The sequence below is a fragment of the Capsicum annuum genome, chromosome 10, assembly GCF_002878395.1.
Source record: "Capsicum annuum cultivar UCD-10X-F1 chromosome 10, UCD10Xv1.1, whole genome shotgun sequence".
Classification (NCBI taxonomy): Eukaryota; Viridiplantae; Streptophyta; class Magnoliopsida; order Solanales; family Solanaceae; genus Capsicum; species Capsicum annuum.
In genome coordinates, this window is record NC_061120.1 from 204476966 (window position 1) to 204489210 (window position 12245).

General features: G+C 33.5%; 2 protein-coding genes across 2 annotated transcripts; both read right to left on the reverse strand.

Moving 5' to 3' along the window:
- Window positions 1–8917: 8917 nt before the first annotated feature.
- LOC107845202 (heavy metal-associated isoprenylated plant protein 29-like) lies at window positions 8918–10275 on the reverse strand. The gene is made up of 3 exons (XM_016689446.2): window positions 10135–10275; window positions 9402–9583; window positions 8918–9271 (listed from the first exon to the last, which is right to left on the reverse strand). The coding sequence occupies exons 1-3, from the start codon at window positions 10223–10225 to the stop codon at window positions 9092–9094; spliced, it is 453 nt and encodes a 150-aa protein (XP_016544932.1). The 5' UTR covers window positions 10226–10275; the 3' UTR covers window positions 8918–9091.
- Window positions 10276–11387: 1112 nt separating this feature from the next.
- LOC124887873 (secreted RxLR effector protein 161-like) lies at window positions 11388–11825 on the reverse strand. Its single transcript, XM_047397792.1, has one exon. It carries the CDS (start codon window positions 11823–11825, stop codon window positions 11388–11390), a length of 438 nt encoding a protein of 145 aa, XP_047253748.1.
- Between the last annotated feature and the right edge of the window lie 420 nt (window positions 11826–12245).

Sequence of the window (12245 nt, forward strand, 5' to 3'; positions counted from 1 at the left end):
CTAGAAGATGCACTTTCTAGTTGAGTCATTCCCTTTGACTCCTTGAAGATGTACTTTATAGTCGACTCATTCCCCTTGATTCCTAAAAGATACACTTTCTAGTCAAATCATTCCAATTAACCCATAGAAGATGCATTTCCTTATTTGGATTTTTCAAGTAGTTATGATGTGACTTTTACAAAAGTCCTTTGATGATAAACTGGGGCAAATTTAATTCATGTTGTTTGGAAATTTATTTTTTTTGGCAAATGGAATCTCTCTTTATAATAATCTTTGTTTGAAATAATTTTCTTTCAAGTGTTGATCTAATTTCAGGAGCCCTCTTGGAGAACATGGTGAAGAAATGAAAAGTCAAGCAATAAGGTGAAGATGTTGAAAGTCAAGCAACAAGATGAAGAAATTGAAAGTCAACAGATTGAAGAAATAGCAAGTCAGGATCCCACCTGGAGAACAGGGTGAAGAAATTGAAAGTCAAGTAACAAGGTGATGAAATTGCAAGTCAGGAGTCCGCCTGAAGAATAGGGTGATGAAATAGCAAGTCAAGTGCCAAGAAAAGTTACATAGCTAGGACTTTTGTAATTTTTTTTATATTTTTAACTTGTAATTTTTTTCATTTTTGATATAATGATAGAGCTGCGGATTGGAACCTCGGCAGGGCCTCTCCAACTCGGTATGGTCCCTCTCCTTCTAACCCTTTGAAATAAGTGTGACTCGATCCCCCCATAATCTAGGTAAGTAGGATGTCCAAAATTAAGAATCAGTTCCATTCCTTCCTTCTGTTTTCTTTTTTCGAATAATGGTCGGGCAAAATTTGATCTCGATGTCTACTTCTTTGTCTGAAAACACTTTGTGAGTGGCATGATGTGGACATGTAATCTTATCCCTCCCTAAATTTATTATTTTACCATTTTTTACCCCGTCTTACTACGTACCTTCACCCATGTGATAAGTTCCATACAATAACAAATCCAACAAATTCTTAACAACTTTTAACACCTCATCTTAACAAAATTAACAACCTACCATAACAATTTTGACATATCACACCCCTAATCCTACCCCCACCCCACACCCCTACCCATGTACCCCTGCCCCTTTTGAGAATATATATATATACACGCACACCACACTCTCAATTGGAGGAATCACCATCACTCTCGGTGGGAAACACACACACTCCATTTTTTCTTCACAACATAGAACACACACCACTACAATACACAGATATATACAGAGACTCCTTTATTTTCTTCTCATTAATAGATCTCACTAGAATTCTCACACACACCATCACACAGCAAATACTCACTCACCCCCATAATACACATACAGACTCTCCACAGAATAATTCACACACACAATAATTTATCCTCATAGATTATATTTTTCCATGGATTAACATCTACACGTAGAAACGCAGAACACATAATCACATATAGTAGAACACATACACATACAAAACTAGGCACACGCAGATAAACGCATAAGAGAGATCGAGAGGAGAGGGATTGAGTGGGAAACATTAAAGAATTAGAGCGGAAAGCAGAGACAGAGAAACGGGATATGAAAGAAGATCACACTACTTTGAATTTTCGATGAAATTTTGTTGGAACCACTGTTCCACCCTTAAATTCGACACATCCATCTTGCCGGAAACCTCATTCCCTCGTTAAAAATTTCCCATCCCTACAACTCAATCAAAATTATCTTTAACGAACTTCAAATCCCATCGAAAAACTAAACCCGGCCAAAATCCAACAAGAACATTTACCCCATCCCTTTTTACTATTCATTGGAAATCCATCAGAAAATGACATGGGATGGGTACTGGTCTTCTTATCTAGTGATTTTTCATTCAGTTTTAGCAAGGCAAAGTAAAGGGAATTAGATCAAAGATTGATTTATTTGTTTGGTTGAGGCTCGGTTTGATATTTCAATTGCAGGTTTAATTGGAAGGAGTACTTACACTTGAAAACATCAAATTGAGGTCCAATTATGTTCTTTCCCTCTTTTTATTTCATCGCTTATTATATTTGATGCATAGGATTGAACATTGTTTGTTGGGTTGATCTCAGATGCTATTGGATAACTGCTTGTGTTAATGCATTGTTGATTTACTTGATTGGTGGATTGCATATTGAATTGGTTTAATCATGTTGAGAATGGATTTAGGGGTGAGAATTGAAAACGGATAAAAATAAACATGATTAGTTTGTATTGATTAATTGATGTTTGTTTGATGCAAAATAGGCGTCGAATTTGCTGAATTTGATAATATCATGCTTTAGATCAAAACTAGTAGACAAATGCTAGGTCGGGTAGGCAAAATTTAGGAATGGTGTTTTGTCGAATGTTTGAATGTGTGCGTGAATGGTTCTTTCTATTTTATCGCATAAGACTTGAAATTGTATTCCCCGAGGTCATATTGTACTTATTCACCGGGGGAATGCCCCAAAGTGTCATGTACGCAAAGGTGGATCATGATCAAGGATCGAGTCATCGGGTAAAGCATAGTTAGGATAGTTAGAATAGTTTAGGTTTTAATTTCAGCATTTTTTATTCTCGATTTGTAATAAATTGGACTGGACATTATATTTTTGGACTTGTTTCATTTTTATTTGTTTGATTGATTGTTATGTGTTTTATGTGGTTTGTACATTCATAGTGTCGTACTAGCCGATATACTCTATGAAGCAACCGTGGTAGAACCACGGGACCGAGGGATGCCTAATTTCCCCTCGGTCAATAAAATTCCTTAATTGAAATCTCTGTTCGTGGATCAATTTTAAAGAGTCAAAATTATTTTGAAAAAGGATATCAAAAGGTGACTTGGCATACACGATTTATGTCAAGTGGTGACTCTGAGTTTTGAATATAAACAATCCTTTTCGAAAGAAATTATTTTCTTTTGTCACTTAATAATAAAACCCTTTTCAAACTTTAAAATTAATCTTTTTGGTTAAAAAAGAAGTGTGACACCTTTCTTGGAATATGGATGGTATTTCCTTATTGCAATTGTTGTTGTTGTATTTCCTTATTTCATTTTTGTGCCAAGCAGAAAAAATGGGTAATGCCCTACCAAAAATAGTACTTGTTAGGTTAGAACTAAATATTAACACACGTGTTTAGAATCTGCAACCAAAGAAAAAAATTTCTCCACTAATAATTGTGATAGCTTGGTTCCTAATGGGAAGCATTTTGGAAAGGAATTCGGGTTTCTCGCCTATTTGTTGGAAAGGAAAACTAATATCGACCAGTGTGGTGAGATGTAAACTTCATGTGGTAATATGTAAAATAGAAGAATTTTATATTGGGAAAGCACATATTTTTTTATGAGGTTTGGAAAACGTATTATTTGTGAAAGTAGAATGCAGATATTTATTTGTTTCAGGGTGTAGGAGGTTTCTGTTGCTGTTTCCTCTTTATTCATGACCTGAGGTCAACCACTATTTGTTTGGTTGAGCTATAAACTACTAGAAATGGGCTTGATTTTTAGGATCTTCATTCTGAATGATTAAGACCGTTTGGGCATATAGTAGTGTTGTTATATGTGTTTCCCCTCCAAAGCTTGAGAAGATTGGAGGTTCTGATTATGGTTAAGGTGAATAAGTACCTGCACTTTATCAGACATTTCATATCTTTTATAAGTTTCATAAGCATTTCATGCGATGCCTTGGTTCAAGTGGTTAACCATTTCCCAAGGTTATCCGAAAGATCCTGAAAGATGAACATTCACTTATCTTTAGTGCAGCTATGGAGCAATGACCCATGAGACTAAGCCATGCATGGAAAGGCAATGCAAACTGACAGCAAATGGACAGAAAAACATATTTCTCCCACTTCGAGCTGGATTACGATGGTAAAAGGAATTGTTGGAATGATTACGATACTGCTTCTTATGCCCATGACATTGAACGATATGAAGCACGGGATGAAGCAAGACGGAAATACCTCAAGGAGAAACAACTTAGAAAATTGAAAGGGAAAAATTCCATTACTTCTTTTTTGGATTATTTGTCCCTGATTTGAAGGTCTATCAAACACAACCTCTTTATTAAGGTAGGCATAAGGTATGACACACATTACCATCTTCAGACTCTACTTTCTAAGACGACACTGGGTGTGCTATTGTTGTTTTGTTGCTGCAGTTGGTCTTTCTGATGTGGTTCCTAGTTTATCGAGTTTTACATGTTGGTTCCTATGTAAAGCTTATTCTTGTTGTTAGCAATTTGTAGAAGCAAATCGCCTTCAACCCAATACGCACCAGTTGGAGTAGTACTGAGACATCTCGGATGAATGATATTTCAACTTCTGACATTAGAGAGTGGATTTTGTATCCCTTTACTGCTCAGTCTCTATCCATCTTGGATGAATGACATTTCAACTTCTCTGACATTAGGGGTGAATTTTGAATCCCTTTCTTTACTGCTTAGTCTCTATCTTTACCTGTCGTGCTATATGTTGATATAGCATATCATGAACTATGTTATTACATACCTAAAAGACGTCTCACAATCAGTGTTACAAATTTATGAATAATCAAATGTCTAAACATTTGCAAATATAAGGGGCATGATATGTTAGTTGTTCACTGCAGACCGACATACTCTTGATTTGAAGCTCTGTTCATCATGCAAGTACTCGTCAAGGCCTGAGATTATGTCGTTGCTTTGGAAATAGAAGAGAGCATAAAATGTTTCCCTTGATCAGATGAAAAATGATGGGCAAAAGTGATAATATAAGCATATGCATTTTGACAAGTTAGGTCTCGCCGGGTGAAGACTCATGAAGATTCCAAAATACGTAAGTTTCTATAACATCCAATCCTCCGTCTTTTGCCTTCTGTTTTACCCCCTCCCAATTTTGTCCATTGTTAAACAACCCCCCACCCCCACCCCACCCCCAAAAAAAAAAAGGATATATTGAAAACTTTGAAAAAGAAAATGTCATACATCAGGGGTGCTTCTGGGGTAATGAATGGAACCAAAAAAAGGAATTTTTCTTTGGCCATTGACAATGAGAGACTTCTTGTCATAATTGACACTACAATAACCAATTTTTGACACACAAATCAACACAAAAAAATTGCAAGAATCATTTGGTACTAGCCTAAAGAAAAATTGGAAGTAGATGCAACATGCTAACGTCACATATTTTCTGCTGGAGTCAATAGGGACGTTTGATAGGATTGTATGCTATTAACCCATTTAATCATGTTGAATGGAATTCAATCATATGTTTGGCCTTTCTATTTCACATTTCATTCTCTCTCAGGGATTAATACCATTAATTTAAAAAATGAACGTCGCAAGCTTTTATAAAACAATTAAAAATGATTTAAGTGACAAAAAAGCAAATATAAGCAATGTTGTTCTTCAAAATTCAAATAAGACATATTGTAATCCAAAATGTTAGGCATATATATATATATATATATATATATATATATATATATATATATTCTTTTCCTTTAGAAATATCTCCTTGACTTCCTAAGAATTCAACTCCTACATATCTCACTATGTGATCTATTTCTGCATGAGTTGATTTGTTAAAATGCTCTATAACTTCTATTTTGAATACTTTTTCAGCTTCCTCTGATATTCTTCTAAATCAATTGTCTACCTTTCCAGTAAAGGTGCTTGTGGCTATTAAGTATTTTTCATCAGTTGAATTCTTCTTGAAATTTCTTCGTTTTTTAAAGTACCTTTCTCTCGGTACATAATTTTTCTTGAAAATTTTTTTCCTTTTAATTAATCCTTTGGTTTTTCTTTTTCTTTTTAAAGAATTTCTTTCATGACATCCCTATTAAGATGCTGCTTCTGTGTCTTCAATATATATATATTCCACAAAACTCACCATAAATTTTGAGCAATGAAATGTGATGAATAAAAAGTATTTTATTTATAAGATAAAACTAACTTGGTCAGTAACTAACCGTACATTTTTTGTAAAGAGTAAAAGTCAGTCAAGCACACCATCTGTTCTGTCGACTCTTCCAGTTGCTGCCTAATCTATGGGAAGAAAAATACCATGCATATCATGTCACTTTTACACCCCAAAAGGTAAGAAAATTTAGGTTATGTGCTCAATCATGTCAGATTGAGCTCGAATCCTCCCTGGATGATAACATTTACAAATCTCCCCATGCTCGTAAGGAACATAACAACCAGAAGAAGAAAATGGCATATTAGTAAAACTATTTGGTAACGTAGGAGATGAATGTTCCATATAGAACCTAATTAAGGCCATTCTCAGAAAGAACATAAGCACAACTGCTCCCAGATTTGAAAAAGTCCGATAAACCATGAAACTCAAACAAACAAAAAAGAAACAATTTTACCAATAAGCTATCAGATTATAAAATTTGGATAACCATCTTTAAACAAAATGTAGATTTCAAAGAATAGATAAAAACACAAACATCCAATAGTATGGTGTAAAATTCTATTAGTTCCATATTCATTAGTATTAGGACCTCCTACAATTCATATGGAGGTTCTCACTATAAGCACCAGCAACTGCACTAATCATACTGATTCCACCCACAGTGAATATCACAACACACATCGACGCCTCAAGCCCTCACATAATCTTTTAATGTATAAGAGATTAAAGATTATATATATATACTAGTTTAGGTGTACGTGTCTTGCGCGTCACTTTAATCACTTCAAACATTATACTAAATAAGATATTTATTTAAATAATAAAGATGAATATAATTGTAGACATCTAAAATTTGTGAGACTTTACAAAAAAAAATCTAAATTCTGTTAGAATTCTTAAAGTCTAGTTTACTCTAAATCCTGAATTATGCATATATAAAGGGCAAATATTCCCTTAAGAAGGCATCTCTTGTATCCCACAAATTCACGGGATATTTACAAAGAGATCAACGATCTTCAAAGTCCCAATAAATTCATGGGATATTTATAGATCAAAACTTTTTCTTCTTGATAATCAAATACATCAAGAAGATCCAAAAAAAACCTCCTTTCATGGAGATCAAATCCAAATATTTCTACGTTCGAGAAATACGCCACTAACGACCCTCGAATTATGTAGAAATCCATATCAAATCCTAAATTCGAGAAATACGCTACTGACAACCCTCGAATTATGGAGAAGATCAAATCCAAATATTCCTACGTTCGAAAAATATGCCACTAACGGCCCTCGAATTATGAAGAAAATCATGAGAGAAGAATCAAGGGAGGAACAGATTTGTATCCCCATCGTTTATCAATAAAACTGTTGTTTCTTCATATTTTTATTTGTGGTTGAAGTTTATTTTCCATGAATTAAATTATGTTGAAAACAATAATAATTAAATTTAATATCTTTTGAGTATGTAAAAGATGAAGAATTTATTTATTAAGCCTAACCTTTACCAAAAATATTTTTAAAAGTCGATCGGCATTCATCTACTATCTGTAAATTGTAACAAAACAATACAATGATAGAGACATCAAAATAATACAATTAAATCTAGTATTTATACACAAACATTTTCTCAAAATTGTCTGACACTCATCTACCACCTGTAAACAGTAACAAAACAATACAATAATAAAAATATCAAAATAATACAACTAAACATAACCTTTACATAAAAAGATTCCTCAAAGCTGACCAACATTTATCTATTACCTGTAAACTGCAACAAAATAATACGATAAAAGTGATATCAAAATAATATAATTAAATTTAAATTTTACACACAAAAATTTATCAAAGTCGATCGAGATTCATCTACGAACTGTAAACTACCACAAAATAACAAACTAATAGAGATATTATGATAATACAATTATATATATATATATATATATATATATATATATTAAATAAAAAAGACACCCCCAACCCCAATTTTCTTTCTTCTTCACACACCCCTCCCCCACCCATCATTTTCACCCATACCCTGCAATTAATGCAGCCCCCACCCCCTGCGCCCGCCTCTCCTGCGCCCTTCTTCTTCATATCCCCCCTCCTCCTCCAGCATCCCCCACCCCACCCCACCCACTTTTTCTTGACTATTTTCCCTCACCCGCTCCCCCCACCCTTTCTTTATTCCATTTCAACCTCCATCTCTGTCACGAAATATGTTTTTTCCTCCATGCTTTTTTTAATTACTCCATTAAAATCATTAGATAACAATTATGAAAACACCAATTTAAGATAATTCCTCCATTAAAACATTATTTCAATCCATTCTTCTTAAACTTTTTCTTAAAGTAATACTAGTAGTTTATAGTGAGCAATGATTAGAGTAATTATGATAATGATTGAAGTAATCATTATAATGGTGGGGAGGATAAATACAATTGTTTAGTAATGATTTTCGTAGTTACAGCAGTTGTGTTTGATTTTAGTTTGGAATTTTCTTATGACCATCACATTATGATTTTGATATTTTGGTAATGGTTAAAGAAAATGGGTATGATTGTTTGATGATGTATCGGAGAAGAAAATGGTGTGGGGTGTGGGTATGGGGTGCAGGGTAGGAATGAGAGGTGAGGAAGGGTGGAGAGCATTGAAGAAGAAAAGGTTGATTTATATATATATATATATATATATATGTGTGTGTGTGTGTGTGTGTGTGTGTGTGTGTGTAAAATAAGTGGAACCATATAATTTTTTAAATAGTAAACGCGCTCCTTTTTTTAAAAATGTCACGTCAGCATTGGGATGAAACAAATACACTTTAAAGATGTTAAGGGGGTAAATAAACGAAAGCTTAGTTTAAGTGATAAAGTAAGTTGAGGGGACAAGTTCAGGAGAAATTCATGTCTTTTCTCATATGTATCATTGTTATATATAGTTTTTTTCTTTTGTTAAAAACTGTATTTAGTATCGAATTGTCGTTTATATCATGGTACCCAAAAAAAGAAAACACGAAAAATAGAGGAAATTGGACAAATAACACAAAAAAATTGCATTGAATAATGTATGATATCAATTCTCATAAAGTAAAAACATAGAAAGCGTAAACGAACAAATAAACCAACCTAAGCAAATGGTCCTAACTTCTACGAATAAACGAATGCATTGCCACAAAAATAAATAAAAAGACTTCAAGTCTTCTCTACTCCTCTGAAGAAGCACTGAAATCAATTCCACAAGTGTGAACATCATTATGATCTGAAGAAGAATCTGAAGTGTGACCATGATTATGACCATGATGAGGATGACGACCATGACCACGACCAACAACTTTTGGTTTGAAGCAACCAAAAAGAGAACTTCCATAGCGCACCCGAACAGCCTGAATAATGAGAAATTAATATAAATAATCAAATTATGTAAAACTTCAACTTTGGAATAGGTTGTGCATAAATTAAGACAGAGAGAGTAAAACTCTTAGGTTGTGCATGATAGTACGTAAAGTAAATTACCTTTTTGGACTTTTTATCCTCGCCAGAGCTGGAGCCGTCGTCAAGTTTGTGCTCGTAAGTGAGGAGCTCCGCCTTCTGATTGGTTGTTCTTTCCACTATCTTCCTGAGCCTGGAGATGTTTGCAATACTCCCTGTCACCATTATTTTTCCAGTATTGTAATCCGCATTCACATCTTTCACACCTTCGTTATGAATGATATAATCAGTGGCAGAATTAAAATTTTGACATTCAAAGTATCAAAAAGTAAATACAAAAAAATGTCAAAAGAGGTTCAACTCCTCCATGCATGTACAAAAGAAAAGAAAAATTCGAGCATGCATGAATAGTGGAGTATAATTTTCCAGGAAAAGAATTTAAATGAACCTCTTGACTGCCCTGATAATTAGGTGAATTTGATCATGAAATTTTTTATTTTTTTCAAACTTAAACTCCAGAAAACACATCCAGTGGTAAAATTTCAAAAACGATATAATATTGTTTCTAACTCTAAACTACTCATAAAATTTTAAAAAGCTATCCTAATTTATTTCTTGATCAAACAAGACTGCAATGTCCGAATATAATTTTTCACCTAAAAAAAGACTATTTTCAATTTTTACAAAGAAACATCGTTAAACGCCAACTAAATTTCAAGCCCAAGTCCTTGCTCCTACTGTTTTCTAAACTGAAATCTAAAAATTTCTTGTTAACTAATTTACACATAATGATGTTTAATTAATAAAAATGAATTACCTTTAAATTGACGAATGAATTGCTCAACTTCTCTAGCATGTTCTTCACCATGCAAATCTTGTTGAAACACACCAGTGGTGATGGTCTTCATTTGAAATTTGAAGAAATTTGAGAATTCTTCGAAGCAAAATTATTGGAAGGAATTAATTAAAAAGTATGTGTAGAAAAAATAATAGGACAATGAGGTGAATATATAGAAATTGGGTTTTGTCGGACTTCCCTAGTTTGGTGACATGGAGAAGTTTTTAACTACCATATTTAACAAAAAAAAAAAATAACCATAAATATATTGAATATTATAAAGTAATTATAGTCAAAATTAGACTTTTAAAATATTATTAATAAAAAAAAATTTTGGTTAAATATATATATATATATATATATATATATTCCTAATAAAAGTTTTTTCAAAAAGTATGACATATTAATAAGGATCAAATAAAATAGAACGATCAAATACAAATTTTGGGAAATTTGCCTACATAGAATTGTTTGTTTTTACCTTTTACCTTTGTTTTAAGGAATTTGTCCAAAAATAGCTCACCATAACACTACACTTGGCAGAATGAAAAATTACCTTTTTTACAAGTTTTGTTAACCTTCCAGAATTTTAGTTCAGTCTTCGTTTTGCTTGTTTCATTAAATTATTTACAAGTCTAACGAAATCTTGCCTTGCTAAATTGTGCATGGTCATAACTTATGTATAGATGCATATTTAAAATTTGAAATTTATGAGTTTTTATAACGACTTTAAATAACTATATAAAAATATCTAGGTTCACAATCACATATTTTAGAAAACTATTATTCATAGTCGTAGGCTGCTGATTTTATACACAGAAAGACGCAACAAAATAAATCAAAAAGTTGGAACGACTAACTAAGATAACTCCTAAAAAATAGGAAACAAATTCACGATAAAATACTCTCCTAAAGACTAGGACAAAGCTGGAAATAGACTAGAAATAGGACTTCATTTGCTGACTTTATTTGCTAACACTCTCCCTTAAACTGAAAGCTCTCAAGCTCCAGGTTAACAGTAGCTAGTTGAATTCTTCCATCGTGCCAATACCCATCGACCTCCTCAGCTTTTGGAAAGGGAGAAACCTGAGAGGTTTAGTAAGAATGTCTGCCAACTGATCTTCACTTCTGCAATACTGAAGCTCTATTGTTCCTTCATTGTTGAGATCTCGCAGGAAATAATACTTCACATCAATGTGCTTTCTTCTTCCATGGTTCACAGGATTCTTTGACTACTTGATTGCGGAATTGTTGTCACAAAATATCATAGTAGCACTTCCCATCTTGAATTGCAACTCTTTAAGGATTCTCCTAAGCCAAATAGCTTGACAAGCACAAGCTGTAGCAGCTACAAATTCAGCTTCTGTACTTGATAATGTGACAACTGTTTGCTTTTTGGAAGACCACGATACAACCATTGTGCCTAGCATAAAGACATAAGCTGAAGTGCTCTTTCTACTATCTTGATCTCCTGCATAATCGCTATCAGTAAAGCCAATCAAATCTGCCTTTTCTCCCTTCGTGTAGAAAATTCCAAAATCTTTGGTTCCTTGTAAGTAATGAAGAATTCTCTTCACAGCTAAGAGATGCATTTCAGTTGGGCACTCCATATATCTACTTACAAGACTAACAGCAGACATGATGTCTGGTCTTGTAGCAGTTAGGTACATTAGACTACCCACAATTTGCTTGTAAAAAGTGTTATCCTCTTCTTTCCGCTCCCAATTTTGGTTAGTTTCAAGCCAAACTCAACTGGAATGTTGGTTGGATTGCAATGCTGTATCTTAAACCTATTTAAAATTTCTCTCACGTACTTCTTTTGGGAAACAAGTATTCCATCATCAGATTGCACTACTTCTAAACCAAGAAAGTAATGCATCTTACCAAGATCAGACATCTCAAATTCATCCATCATACACTTCTTGAAATCAGAAAACATGTCACTATTATTCCCCATGAAGATGAGATCATCGACATATAAACACGCAATGAGCATTTTCCCATTCTCCCCAATTTTCACAAAAAGTGTAGGCTCATATGGACACTTTTGAAAACCCATTTTTTGAAAATAAGCCTCAATGCGACTATAC

Coding starts and splice junctions, on each gene's coding strand:
- LOC107845202 (XM_016689446.2), bottom strand. CDS start 10,225: ATGAAGACCATCACCACTGGTGTGTTTCAACAAGATTTGCATGGTGAA. Junction 9,584..10,134: donor ATTCATTCGTCAATTTAAAG/GTAATTCATTTT, acceptor TTCATAACGAAG/GTGTGAAAGATGTGAATGCG. Junction 9,272..9,401: donor AGGATAAAAAGTCCAAAAAG/GTAATTTACTTT, acceptor CTCATTATTCAG/GCTGTTCGGGTGCGCTATGG.
- LOC124887873 (XM_047397792.1), bottom strand. CDS start 11,825: ATGTACCTAACTGCTACAAGACCAGACATCATGTCTGCTGTTAGTCTT.